Source organism: Rattus norvegicus, chromosome 2, assembly GCF_021556685.1.
Source record: "Rattus norvegicus strain SHRSP/BbbUtx chromosome 2, alternate assembly SHRSP_T2T, whole genome shotgun sequence".
Lineage (NCBI taxonomy): Eukaryota > Metazoa > Chordata > Mammalia > Rodentia > Muridae > Rattus > Rattus norvegicus.
In genome coordinates this window covers 160054748-160070427 of record NC_141535.1, presented here as the reverse complement: position 1 = coordinate 160070427, position 15680 = coordinate 160054748, and the positions used below count along the sequence as shown (strand labels likewise).

Here is a 15680-nt window from a genome sequence, read left to right as displayed (position 1 = left end):
TACAACATACTCAAACTTATGGGACACAATGAAAGCTGGGCTAAGAGGAAAACTCATAGCTCTGAGTGCCTGCAGAAAGAAACAGGAAAGAGCATATGTCAGCAGCTTGACAGCACACCTAAGAGCTCTAGAACAAAAAGAAGCAAATACACCCAGGAGGAGTAGAAGGCAGGAAATAATCAAACTCAGAGCTGAAATCAACCAAGTAGAAACAAAAAGGACCATAGAAAGAATCAACAGAACCAAAAGTTGGTTCTTTGAGAAAATCAACAAGATAGATAAACCCTTAGCCAGACTAAGGAAAGGACACAGAGAATGTGTCCAAATTAACAAAATCAGAAATGAAAAGGGAGACGTATCTACAGATTCAGAGGAAATTCAAAAAATCATCAGATCTTACTATAAAAGCCTATATTCAACAAAACTTGAAAATCTTCAGGAAAGGGACAATTTCCTAGACAGATACCAGGTACCAAAGTTAAATCAGGAACAGATAAACCAGTTAAACAACCCCATAACTCCTAAGGAAATAGAAGCAGTCATTAAAGGTCTCCCAACCAAAAAGAGCCCAGGTCCAGACAGGTTTAGTGCAGAATTCTATCAGACCTTCATAGAAGACCTCATACCAATATTATCCAAACTATTCCACAAAATTGAAACAGATGGAGAACTACCGAATTCCTTCTATGAAGCCACAATTTCTCTTATACCTAAACCACACAAAGAGAAAACAAAGAAAGAGAACTTCAGACCAATTTCCCTTATGAATATCGACGCAAAAATAATAAATAAAAATCTGGCAAACCGAATCCAAGTGCACATCAAAACAATGATCCACCATGTTCAAGTAGGCTTCCTCCCAGGCATGCAGGGATGGTTTAATATACGCAAAACCATCAACGTGATCCATTATATAAACAAACTGAAAGAACAAAACCACATGATCATTTCATTAGATGCTGAGAAAGCATTTGACAAAATTCAACACACCTTCATGATAAAAGTCCTGGAAAGAATAGGAATTCAAGGCCCATACCTAAACATAGTAAAAGCCACATACAGCAAACCAGTTGCTAACATTAAACTAAATGGAGAGAAACTTGAAGCAATCCCACTAAAATCAGGGACTAGACAAGGCTGCCCATTCTCTCCCTACTTATTCAATATAGTTCTTGAAGTTCTATCCAGAGCAATCAGACAACAAAAGGAGGTCAAGAGGATACAGATCGGAAAAAAGAAGTCAAAATATCACTATTTGCAGATGATATGATAGTATATTTAAGTGATCCCAAACGTTCCACAGGAGAAATACTAAAGCTGATAAACAACTTCAGCAAAGTGGCTGCGAATAAAATTAACTCAAATAAATCAGTAGCCTTCCTCTACACAAAAGAGAAACAAGCCGAGAAAGAAATTAGGGAAACGACACCCTTCATAATAGACCCAAATAATATAAAATACCTCGGTGTGACTTTAACCAAACAAGTAAAAGATTTGTACAATAAGAACTTCAAGACACTGAAGAAAGAAATTGAAGAAGACCTCAGAAGATGGAAAGATCTCCCATGCTCATGGATTGGCAGGATCAATATAGTAAAAATGGCCATTTTACCAAAAGCGATCTACAGATTCAATGCAATCCCCATCAAAATACCAATCCAATTCTTCAAAGAGTTAAACAGAACAATTTGCAAATTCATCTGGAATAACAAATAACCCAGGATAGCTAAAACTATCCTCAACAGTAAAAGGACTTCAGGGGGAATCACTATCCCTGAACTCAAGCATAATTACAGAGCAATAATGATAATAACTGCATGGTATTTCTACGGAGGCAGACAGATAGACCAATGGAATAGAATTGAAGACCCAGAAATGAACCCACACACCTATGGTCACTTGATTTTTGACAAAGGAGCCAAAACCATCCAATGGAAAAAAGATAGCATTTTCAGCAAATGGTGCTGGTTCAACTGGAGGTCAACATGTATAAGAATGCAGATCGATCCATGCTTATCACCCTGTACAAAGCTTAAGTCCAAGTGGATCAAGGACCTCCACATCAAACCAGACACACTCAAACTAATGGAAGAAAAACTAGGGAACATCTGGAACACATGGGCACTGGAAAAAATTTCCTGAACAAAACACCAATTGCTTATGCTCTAAGATCAAGAATCGACAAATGGGATCTCATAAAACTGCGAAGCTTCTGTAAGGCAAAGGACACTGTGGTTAGGACAAAAGGGCAACCAACAGATTTGGAAAAGATGTTCACCAATCCTACAACAGATAGTGGCTTATATCCAAAATATACAAACAACTCAAGAAGTTAGACCGCAGGGAGACAAATAACCCTATTAAAAAATGGGGTTCAGAGCTAAACAAATAATTCACAGCTGAGGAATGCCGAATGGCTGAGAAACACCTAAAGAAATGTTCAACATCTTTAGTCATAAGGGAAATGCAAATCAAAACAACCCTGAGATTTCACCTCACACCAGTGAGAATGGCTAAGATCAAAAACTCAGGTGGCAGCAGATGCTGGCGAGGATGTGGAGAAAGAGGAACACTCCTCCATTGTTGGTGGGGTTGCAGACTGGTACAACCATTCTGGAAATCAGTCTGGAGGTTCCTCAGAAAATTGGACATTGAACTGCCTGATGATCCAGCTATACCTCTCTTGGGCATATACCCAAAAGATGCCCCAACATATAAAAAAGACACGTGCTCCACTTTGTTCATAGCAGCCTTATTTATAATAGCCAGAAAGTGGAAAGAACCAGATGCCCTTCAACAGAGGAATGGATACAGAAAATGTGGTACATCTACACAATGCAATATTACTCAGCTATAAAAAACAATGACACTATAAAATTCATAGGTAAATGGTTGGAACTGGAAAATATCATCCTGAGTGAGATAACCCAATCACAGAAAGACATACATGGTATGCACTCATTTATAAGTGACTATTAGCCCAAATGCTTGAATTACCCTAGATGCCTAGAACAAATGAAACTCAAGACGGATGATCAAAATGTGAATGCTTCACTCCCTCTTTAAAAGGGGAACAAGAATTCCCTTGGCTGGGAAGAGAGAGGCAAAGATTAAAACAGAGACTGAAGGAACACCCATTCAGAGCCTGCCCCACATGTGGTCCATACATATACAGCCATCCAATTAGACAAGATGGATGAAGCAAAGAAGTGCAGGCCGACAGGAGCCAGATGTAGATCGCTCCTGAAAGACACAGCCAGAATACAGCAAATACAGAGGCGAATGCCAGCAGCAAACCACTGAACTGAGAATAGGACCCCCGTTGAAGGAATCAGAGAAAGACCTGGAAGAGCTTGAAGGGGCTCGAGACCCCATATGTACAACAATGCCAAGCAACCAGAGCTTCCAGGGACTAAGCCACTACCTAAAGACTATACATGGACTTACCCTGGACTCTGACCTCATAGATAGCAATGAATATCCTAGTAAGAGCACCAGTGGAAGGGGAAGCCCTGGGTCCTGCTAAGAGTGATCCCCCAGTGAACTAGACTGTTGGGGGGAGGGCGGCAATGGGGGGAGGGTGGGGATGGGAACACCCATAAGGAAGGGGGGGAGGGGGATGTTTGCCCGGAAACCGGGAAAGGGAATAACACTCGAAATGTATATAAGAAATACTCAAGTTAATAAAAAAATATTTTCAATAATATATATATATATATACATATATACATACATACTTAGCTTGCTTGGATGGATAGCTCGTCAGGTAAAGTGCTTGTACAATCTTTAGGGCTTGAGTCTTGATGCAAGTAAATCTGCACTTATGGCAAGCCCGTACCTGTAATCCTGCTGCCAGGAGGCCAAGGCCGGAGGACACCTTGGGGATGATGGCAGCTAGTCCAGTAGAGACAGTGAGCTTCAGGTGCATTGTGAGAGACTATCTTCACAAAGCACATGTGCACATACAGAAATAATGTGTAGTGTATTTTCTCTCTAATGTGGTTAATATTAAACATGAAATAATTATTGCCTTAAATTTGTAGCTACAATTTCTAATTTTAAACTTAGAAAAATATTTAACATTTCTGTCTCTAAGAATCTTTATTAACTAGATATATTTTAATGTAATATTAATAATTATTTTCAGAAATTTCACTTATGTTTATTTATTACAGTAAAAGTAAATGTTAATGGCATGTCATTTAGTTCTTCAGTGTACAATAATTCTATATGATTGGTAGATTTACGTTTTGTTGAATTTGCACTCATTTTATCAAGAAGTTTTTTGTTAAGTCATTTTAATTTAGTCATTGTATGTGTGGCTCTACAACACTTAGTCATCAAACAGTGAAGGTAGCGTTGTCAATTTTAATTTTTAATTGTTCAATTTTATTTGGCTATTAAAATATATTTTTTATGTGAGAAGTAATTTATATTTATGATCAAACTTAAATATTTATGGAATAATATTTTAATGTTACTTTAGCAATCATTGGTATTTGCTCTAAATTTAAATGTTTTGTTTATATTAAAATATAGGATTATTTTAATTAATAAATAGTGACTGATTTCAACTAGCCATTGCATGACAGGCTATTTATCAATTCCCATTGCCAAAGTATGTGCTATAAATCAAACATTAAGGTACATTTTTTGCTTTCTTTTTCAGAGATTTTTCTGTTAGTTTTTGGAAAAGTCTAAGCTCATCAGAGATGAGTCAGATTGTTTAATATGCCCTTTGCTTATCAGATATTGATCCCCAAACCTGCCATTCTTAGTCCATCTGTTTGAAAGAGGTTAATGATATATCTGTGCTGTGAGTATGACTAAATGTTCTGTGACATAATATATATCCAGAAATGGGTCTCTGTGTCCCTTGGCAGAGCAACAGTGCTGTCCTTGTGTGCTTCAGCTATGAGTAACAATGAGGTAACTCAATCTGTCAAGAAACCGAACAGATACCATTGAACATACCACAAATGACATATTCTTATCTCTACATGAAATGGGCTGAAATGAGAGTGTTGGGTTCTACGTTGAAGAAAAATTAATGAGTGAGGAGATTATTATAAATGATGTGTTTGTTACAAGGCACCAGAGTTGGTTTTCAAACAGGGAACCTGTGATAGTTTACGTATTGATGTACCATGATTGAAATACCAGTAGTTTTGAAAGTTGGATGCAAAATCTCCATGTGAAAACAAAACAATACAACAAAGCAAAACTTTTCTATCACCAAAACATCCATTTTATTTAGCTGCAGCTGCTTGTTAAAGCAATGAACATCTTTTTAACTTAAGCAAAATTTGTAAAATGCCCTAATTTGCTTTGGGTTGTTAAATTTAGTGCATCTTGAACATTATTTTGTATTTAAGTATCTACTGGATTCTGAGTTTAAAAATCTAATGGACTCTGAATATCACACCTAATGTTTTCAAGTTAAATATACTTTAATGAGGCTGGTGAGATAACTCAATGGACAAGTACTTACTGTATAAGCAAGGAAACCCTGGTTTAGATTCTCCACAATAACTTTCTTAAAGCAGAATGTAGGTGCACCCAATCCAATCCTGGGCAAAGGGGACAGAGACAAGTAGATTTGGTATGGGGGCTTCTCTGGTTAGCCAGCCTATTCGAAATGACAAGCTTCAGTTTCAGTGAGAGACTACATGACATATATATATATATATATATATATATATATATATATATATATATATGTGTGTGTGTGTGTGTGTGTGTGTGTGTGTGTGTGTGTGTGTGTGTATACACATATAAATGGTGGGAAGTTATGGAGGGATTAAGGAAGACATCTCCACATCAAATATGACCCAACTCTACTCACACCCAAACAGTTAAAAGTAACTTGGCATCTGTTCATGGGCATACGTGCACACATGCACACATGCACACATGCACACACACACACACATACACACACACACACATGAGATAGAGAGAGTAATGAATAATATACACACATGAACATATGCACACACATGTATTAAAGTTTAAAGCAAACAAATTATATGGGGTTTAAAACTGTATTTATTTAAAAATTCTTACATTTAATCAAGTTTGAAGTTTTATGCTTCTAGTTTTAACCAAATAATTTTAGGGAGATTACATTTATAAGAAAATATATTCAAACTATACCCTATATTTTTCAAATTTAAAACTTTAACTGTTCTTACCATATAATGCTTCCCATATGTTTGAGGTTTAATTTTTCCAAAGGTAGCTCTACAAACAAAAGAAAGTTTCAAAGAATTACAGCAGAGTACTTTTATTTAAACAAGAAATGCTTACTTCACTTCACATATAAAAGCAATAAGTTTTTTAAACACGACTTCAGCCATAGTTTACATTTAAGCAATAAACGTTCTCAAAGTTATGATTCTTAAGACTTGTTTAAACACACGGATTTCAGCACTTCACTTCTAGGCTATACTTCATCATGACAATTATTACATGTATCTCAAAAATAAAATAGTCAGTATTTGTGTTATATGTTAAGGTTCATATTTTCAGTAAGAATATTACAGTATAGTTTCTCATATTTATTTTTATAAAAAGACAGAAATTATTTATTTTCAATAGTGATAGAAATAATTTCTCAATAAGAATAAAGGATGGATTTTAAGGAAAAATTACATTAGCTTTGAATTATGGCGTAAGGAAATGCATTAGACACAGTAACTTCTTAACTGCTTGGATCAATATTGAGGAGTCTTTCATCCTAAATCTAAAGAAGACCACATCTAAATTTAAGTGTTCTTAGGGTTTGGGGAGAAGACCCAGTGTTCAAAGTGTTGGCTAAGAAAAAATTAGGACTGGAATTTTGATCCCCCAAACTTATGTAAGCAAATACGGTATCATTCTTGGAAGTTGGACATAGGGGAGGAGAGACACACTGGTTATATGAAAAAACATCATGCACACGTATGAAAATGGACAAAAAGTACTTAACTCAATCATCCTTTAACTTGGTCATTTGCAGAATCATTTACCAATAACTAAAATTAGTTAGCAAGACTAACAACTAATGATGAGACCATGTAAAAGTGATGTGGAGAAAAATGTTTCACTAACATTTATGGATTTATCATTATTAAAAAACTAAGTAAACAAAAGTTAACTTTATGATTAAATCAAATTAACTGTTTATCTTTGTGTACATGGGGACTTTACAATACACAATCTGATTATAATGTGACTCTCTCTAGCATCTCATTCAGTCCCTAAATTATGACAGAAAAATTAATGTCTTTGACATATTGCATAAAGAGTTAGCAATTTTTGATAAGTTGAACTTAGGAAAGTAAGGCAGTGATGGGAATTTGGCTTTTCAGTGAGCCTCTGTTCAGTTGATGAATTTGATGATTTTTAAACCAAGATAGAAAAAGTCATTGTCTGTCAACTTGAATTCTAGCTCTATTTTCATGAGAAATCTGGAATGTTTTTCATTGCCTACTGTGAACTGAATATTTGTATTCTGAACTCGTATATTTAAATACAAACTCTGAGATTGAAGGGATTAGAAGATGAGGGTTTTTTAAGGAATAATGACATTGGAAGAGTGAGGCCATCATCTGTAAGACCAGTACTTGTTGTTATTAAAAATGAAATAAGCTAGTAATTTTTAAAGGCAAAACTGAGATAATTTCCCAATTCCTGTATGTGCATGGACAGAATTATGAGTGTCATTTATGAATCAGTAATAAAATCTTCACCAAAGTTCCAGTGCCCTGAGTCTTGAGTCTTCAGAAATGTGACATATAAGTTTCAATTGTATTCAATGTACCATTGTCCAAGGAACCGAAAACATTTTTCCTCAGTGCCAACAAAGAATTTCAGTTTTGCTTGATGTTTGCTCACTTTTTTTTTGTTTTGAAGACAAAGAGTAATCACTTTCATAGAAAAGAGAATCTTCTATTTGCAGAGGAGACAAAAGTGTGAGAAGAAACAATGATAACGAAAATGAATTTAAATATAACCTCCCATGCCTATCCACTTCTCTTTTCCATTTTTTCCAGTGAATCATCAAATAAACAAATAAAATTATTCATTTATAGTCTCCAATTATCCACAACCCACCAAACACATGGAAATGAAGCAAACTGTTCCTGTTTTATATCTAGTAACATTGTTTGTGCAGTTTGAAGCAATTTAAAAGTGGCTAAATCACTCATAGAAACAAATTAGATAAAAAATCAATTTATGAACTATAGGGAGGGCCCAGTAACTAAGAGTATATGCTGCTTTTGCAGAAGACCCTAAGCAGTCACCTAGATCGGGCAACTCACAGCTGCCCTTAACGCCAGATCCAGGAAACTGGATGCCTTCTTCTGCCGTCTCCACGGATTGCAGTCACCTACACAGCCCCTCCCCCATAAAGACCTACACAAAATGAATATAATTTTTTAATTAAAAATACAATATTGCTGATGCCAAGAATTGCATGCTGGTGGGAGCCTGATATAGCTGTCTTCTGAGAGTCTCTGCCAGATCATGACAAATATAGAGGCAGATGCTTGCAGACAATCATTGAACTGAGAATGGGTTCCCCACTGGAGGACATAGAGAAAGGATTAAAAGAGCTGAAGGGTTTCCACATAAGAACCCCACAAGAACAACAATACCAACCAACCAGACCTCCCACGGTCTAAACCACTGTCCAAAGAGTACACATGGACAGACCCATGACTCCAGCTGTATATGTAGCAGAGATTGGCCTTCTTGAGCACCAACGGCTGGAGAAGCCCATGGTCCTGCCAAGGCTGGAACCCCCAGTATAGGGAAATGTCAGGGTGGGGAGTCAGGAAGGTGTGGGTGGATGGGTAGGGAAACACCTTCATAGAAGAAGTGGGAGGGGGAAGGGAATAGGGGGTTTATGAATGGGAAATGGGTAAAGGTGATAACATTTGAAATGTAAATTTAAAAATATAAAATATTTTTTAGAATATTAAAAATAAAAATTGTTTTAGTACTATGTAGCAAATTAATAGGTCATGTGCCAATTTGCATAAACAATTAACCATGTTCACATTATATTTATGCCCAAATAAAATATCATAGAAATTCAGATGGGGATTACTAGATTATTCATAAAGAACATTTCTTTTATCAGGAAATATTTAGGTCAAAATATGCCTTGAGTTCACTTATGAAAATTTTAGTATAAATATTCATGGTTTCTTTGCATTTGGCACTTTAGTATTAGACAATTATTGTCTAGAAAATAAAATTGCACTATTTGTTTTATATCATATGGTAAATAACAATTTTACCTTTGCTGAATTTAATTTTATTCATACATTTATAGTCATTGGCTCTTTGGAAAGTTGAAAAAGTTTCTTTCATGTTTAGGATAAAGTTTATTTGTATCTATTTGAAGATATTAATACATTGTTAAATTGTTTATTGGTATGGCTAATATAGTGTAACATTCTTTTCAAAATATCACTTGATATTCTTGCTAAAATCAGCTTAGAATGTTTTCATTGTTGGATGGCTAGGTGTCTAGGTGGCTGCTAGAATACATATATATATATATATATACATATATATATTAAAGGAAAAAGAGTTCATGAACTTGAAAACAAAGAGGAGCATTTGGGGAGTTATGGAGGGTAGAAAGAGATGGGGGAATGATGTTTTCATATTATAAGTTCAAAATCTAACAGAAACACTTTTTTCTTCCTGTTCTTTTTTAAATTTTTATTTCATCTTTTTTATTTATAGGCCAGATATTATCCCCCTCCCAGTCCACCCTCTACCTGTGCCACATCCCATACATCCTTCCCCTCACCTCACCTCCACGAGAATATCCCCACCCCACCAGACCTCCCCATTCCCTGGGCTTCCAGTCTTTTAAGGGTTTGGTGCATATTTTCTGACTGAGTCCAGACCCAGCAGCCTCTGCTGCCTATGTGTTGGGTCCTCATATCGGCTCTTATATGCTGCCTGGTTGTTGATCGGGTGTCTGAGAGATCTAAAGGGTCCAAGTTAGTTGAGACTGCTGGTCCTCCTACAGGGTCCCCCTTATCCTCAGTTTCTTCCAGCTTTTCCCTAATTCAACCACAGGGGTCAGAAGCTTCTGTCTACTGGTTGGGTATAAATATCTGCATCTGACTCTTTCAGAGGCTTGTTGGGTCTTTTGGAGGGCCGGCATGATAGGTCTTTTTGTGAGCAAACCATAGCCTCAGTAATAGTGTCAGTCCTTGGGGCCTTCCCTTGAGCTGGATCCCAGTTTGGGCCCTTTGGGCCTGTCGTTGGACCTCCTCAGGCTCTTCTCCATTTTTGTCCCTACAGTTCTTTCAGACAGGAACAATTATGGGTCAGAGTTTAAAGATACGTTTGAAAAAGAAATTGGGATTTAAAACATTAGCTAATACAAATTACAAAAAATTCTCATTATTCAAAAAATAAAAAAAGTCATCTATTATCCACAAAATATTAAATGTTGGAAAAAGGAAACAATTACTAAACAACTGAATGTTTATAGTGGATTCATGTAGATTATTATTCTATAATAGTTTGCATCTAGCAAATTCTTGTATGATTGTGAGGATTATAACTAAAAATTGTATAATACAAAAATTTCCTTCTTTTCATTTTTGTCAATTTATATGATAACTTTGTATGCTCTATTCTGGAGGCCCTTGGACACAGCCCCACATAAGAATGACACATGCTAATTCACAATGAACTGGCAGAGTCATGGTCCAGGATCAGGAAAACTGAAGAGAATACACCTGCACTGAATCATAGTAGGAAGGCATGCAGGAGGGGGGAGCCTGATAGCCAGGGACACTGAACAAAGTATCCTGTGCACAGCTGCTTATGAATTCAAAGTGGAGGTCTAGTGGTCCTGGTTGTTGGTTCCTGGATGTATTGGATTTTGCTGCATCCAGAGTTCTCCTGCTTTGTGTTATACTCATCCCAACATTCAGTCCATTCCCCAGGGAGTGATGCTTTTGATTTTCCAGTCCGTATCAAGAATATGCAGGCATTGCTATTTTCATTATTTTTATTTGTACTTCATATTTAACTTACAATCATTCTTTCAAAATGTATTCGAAGCATCTTTATCTGTCGCATAGACATATTTAATGTTAAATTTGCCTCTGACTGGTAATTTTTAATTCAAGAAATAGTACATATAAATCAAGTTATGCAATAGAATTTTTCTAATTATATGATGTATAATTAAAAGTAATTGTACTTAATATATTTCAATGTCTTCTTCAATGGTTAAAAAATCCATGCACACTTAATTTTATGGTTGGAAGTTTTTTTTTCTTATTTTAACTAACTGACATAGTTCTTGTCCCTCATTACTTCCATATGAGTTATTAATATCTCTACATTTTAAATTCATGTCATTTATTTGTGTATGTTTGGACTTGTCTGTGTTCCTTTATTTTTCATATATTAATGAAAGTGATAAAGTCAGTGGATAAGTACTCGCTGTCACTGTTCTTCATATCTCAAATGAAATAAATTTATTTTCATACAGATCCTTCCATCTAGTGACTGTTATAGCACATCAGGAGAGGGAGTCTTACAAATACTCTTTGCAAAAATTCTGAGGAAGTTTGCACAACAGATTTAACTTCTTTATAAATGTAGTCATACTATGACATATCATAGTGCTTTTTCACACCACAGTGTCCAAGCCATAATGTTTTGGCACTGTAAAAAGGAAAAAAAGAAATTATGTTACAAGTCATAATTCCTTCTTTAATTTAGAAGTCTCTATAAAACAAACTGATAGGTACGCATAGATACCTTCTTCTAATGAATGCAATAAAACTTTAATTCTTTTTCTCCATCTTTATTAAATTGGGTATTTCTTATTTACATTTCAATTGTTATTCCCTTTCCCGGTTTCCAGGCCAACATCCCTCTAACCCCTCCCTCTCCCCTTCTATATGGGTGTTCCCCTCTCCATTCTTCCCCCCCATTACTGCCCTCCCCCAACAATCCCATTCACTGGGAGTTCAGGCTTGGCAGGACACAACTTTAATTCTTAATAATAGAATCAATATGTCTTTTTACAAATTCAATGCCAGAACTCTACTTTCTATGATTTTATAAATCTTGAATTTTATTCTCTTAGCCTTTAAGATTTTTTTAAAATTTCTTTTTCTTCTCAAACAGATATATTTACACATGAAGAATAATGATTAATGATGTAACTAATTATGACATGAAAATGCTTGTGATTCACAAGCTACTTGAAGGCTAATATTTCCTTAGTTACTTTTCTGTTTTATAAAGGAATTACTAAGCTGCCTTCATGTGGTCAACAGCATCAGCAACTGAGCATCATATGGGATGAAATGTATTTTAACGAGTATAAAACCTGTGTTGCATGTTAATTACAAAGCTCTCTTTATATGTTAGCAAAATGTGAGTATGTTCAATGAAGATAATAGCCTCATGTGTACTTTGTATCATGAAGCAAGAAGTTTTTGAAGTACTTCAAAGAGTTAAATAATGGAAGTAATATCTACATGTCTTCTGGGAAAATAACCATAGGACATATAATATAAACTGACATGATCCAATTTGTACTTTCACATTATTTTCATTGTATATGCATTTTGCTTTCATTGTTTAATATGCTACATAAAAATATATTAAGAGGTTTGCCAGTAGTAAGAGAAGCTGATATACATAATGAAAATTAAAACCTTACTGTGAAGTACACTTGCAGAAAATGGCTTCTATAATTAGAATTATTTTTCAGGTGATGTAAACAGAGATTAAACTTTAGATTAATGCAATGTATTCCATGTTTTACAGGAGATATTGATGAAAGGGAGCAAGAGTGGAAGGCAGGATTCCATCGCTGGAGCAATTACATGATGGACTGGAAAAATCAATTTAACGATTACACTAGCAAGAAAGAGACTTGTACAGATCTCTAATTAATAGATTTACCCTTTATAAAATGTTCATTTTCCTGTAGATGAAGAAAAAAATACCAGTCGCTCTCACCATATATACCAAGAATGCTATTATACAGCAGAGAAGAAATGCCAGAAGAGAGTATCGATTCCTTACAACTTTCACTTAGTATTTTACCTAATGCCTTAGAACTGAGTCATTGAAAGTTGTTTTTATTAATTTTCACAGTATAAACATTGAGAATTAATTATGTGCTGCTTTGATCTTACTTTTCTGAATAACATTACAGCTTTTGCCTCAAAGTTACATCATCTGCTTTTATTTAATCCTGTATTTTCATAGACACCTATATAAAACTATCGTTAAAACCTGAATTGGATTTTGAAACAATGGATGTTATAGTTTATATTACTGCTGCCTATAATTTATTCATAAGTCTAGTATCAATATCAAATATTAAAATGAACAAAAAGTTGGCTATTCATATATGTAGAGGCAAGAGAGAATATGAAAATAGGGCCACAGGATCTGGGAACAGTTGTAGTGACATAAATTATAACTAACAAAAAATACAAGAAATTTCAGTTACTGTTGAAAATCATGCCAACTTGTTTCAGGAATCATTTTGTGAGCATGATTTGTCAAATGTCCCTTTCAGAATTCAACAACTGCAGAAAGTATGTGGTTCTAATATGCTCAGGAATTCTAGAATAGACTCCTCTGCATACACACTGTGCTATAGGATGGACAGCAGAAACCAGTGTCTGGGAACTCTCAGAGACTCACCTTTAAGAGATTCACAGATGAAACAAAAGTTTGATTTAAATTATCCATGGATGGGGTTGGGGATTTGGCTCAGTGGTAGAGCACTTCCCTAGCAAGCACAAGGCCCTGGGTTCGGTCCACAGCTCCGGAAAAAAAAATTATCCATGGATGAAGTGTTTGCGAATCCAAATTTCACATTGTATCAGTCTTGCTTTGGGTTAGTGCTTGAGGAACAATTGCTCGAGCACCAAACAAAGCCATTGAACTGTCACTTAATTTAGCTGAGTTTGTGGTTCATTCTCAAAATATGACAAATAAATATGCTTTGGACTGTATAAGAATACATGTTGCCAGTTAAGGTGGATCAGAACATTATTTTGATAATCTATAAACTGAAAATGTTTATTTTAGTGGTTTAATGTTCAAATTTTGGTTTATAAGAAGGAAAGTATCAAGTATCATTCTTCTAAAAAAAGAACCTTCTTATATTAACTTTTCTTTATGTTTTTTTTGTTTTTTCCTTTTATTGTATATTTTTATTTACATTTTAAATATTATCCCCTTTCCCAGTCTGCCCTCCAGAAACCCACTATCACATCTCCACCCACCTCCTGCTTCTGTGAAAGCACTCCTTTAACCACCCACACACTCCCTCCCACCTCCCTGCCCTGACATTCCCCTACACTTGTACTGAAGTTCATAAAGATTAGAATAATTTAAAATTAATGTAATTACATTCATGCCAATCATAATTTCTTAGACGATTATTAAAATAATTTTAGCTGTGACACAATTAGCTCAATAACTAATAAACAAGACAATCTACACATCGATAATAAAAGAAATCAAAATGAAGAATTAGTGAAATTCTTTATCATGGTTGTATGTACCATACTCAACGACATCAGTTCTCATTACAAACTTGTTTGAAAAGGGAGAATGTAGGGTGAAGGGGGCTTTTCCTAAAGATATTGAATGTGAAGCGTTATTTGCCACCCTTTTACACTAAGAAGGTAATCCATGAGTAATTTACTTAATCTACAAGAAAGTTACATCCAACTTTCTTACACAAAAGAGAAGAAAGAAAAGACCAGGTCACCATCAGATCTAAGATGTATAAAAATTTTTATAAGTGTTCTCTCAAGGAACAGGATGACAAAATGAATAGTTATATTAATAGGGAGTTTATTTGAGTGCCTTATAGGATATAGCCTAGTATTATATATAGTCTGCCTCAGCATAGAAAGGCCTAGAGTACAGAAGTTGTTAAATACACGTGTTTGGATACGTAGGCAGTTGTAGTAAATTGCTGCAATCCTGGAGAATTCATGGAGAACATCTGTACTTGAGTCTTCTTTGGCATCTCTAAGAAGTAGGTACTAATCTCAGTAAAGGTATACTACTGCAAGACTCAGTAAACTTGACAACAAAAGCAATAGGAAGCAAGTAAACAGCAAAATTTCCTTCTTTCACATTTTTTGATCTACGCTGCCATCATAAGGTTCATCTCATGTTTAGGACTGGCCTTCCTATTTCAAATATCCTCATCAATGAAATCACTCACAGGAATGCCCTGAAACTTGCCATTAACTTGAATCCAACATGACACCATAATTACTCATTATAAATCCATCCCTTGTCAGCATGACACACAGCTACATTCCCTTAAGTCATGCTTGATTTCTCAATGAAAACAATAATCAAGTAATAATTCTACCTAACATACCATAACCGTCCCATGCACAACCACAAATGTATTATGTATTTTAGAATAGTTAGCAAAGTTCATTGAAGAATGCTTAGTTATCAATGCCTTACAACATAAATATGATAATATAGATTTACACTTAAACAATATTATCTTTATTTATCATTACAGGATAAAAATATAGAGGGAAGAAAACACAAATATATGACTAATATATGTGTGTACATGTAAACATGATTTAACATAATAAGACAGAATCACTCATATCAATTATAATCATGTCTGCAAC

General features: G+C 35.1%; 1 protein-coding gene across 1 annotated transcript in view; it reads left to right on the top strand.

Annotated features, from left to right (window-relative positions):
- The window catches only part of Bche (butyrylcholinesterase), an 86015-nt gene extending 73077 nt beyond the window's left edge, over window positions 1–12938 (top strand). Inside the window, 1 exon segment of the mRNA NM_022942.1 lies at window positions 12814–12938. Within this exon segment, the coding sequence (NP_075231.1) occupies window positions 12814–12938 (125 nt within the window).
- The last annotated feature ends 2742 nt before the right edge of the window (window positions 12939–15680 follow it).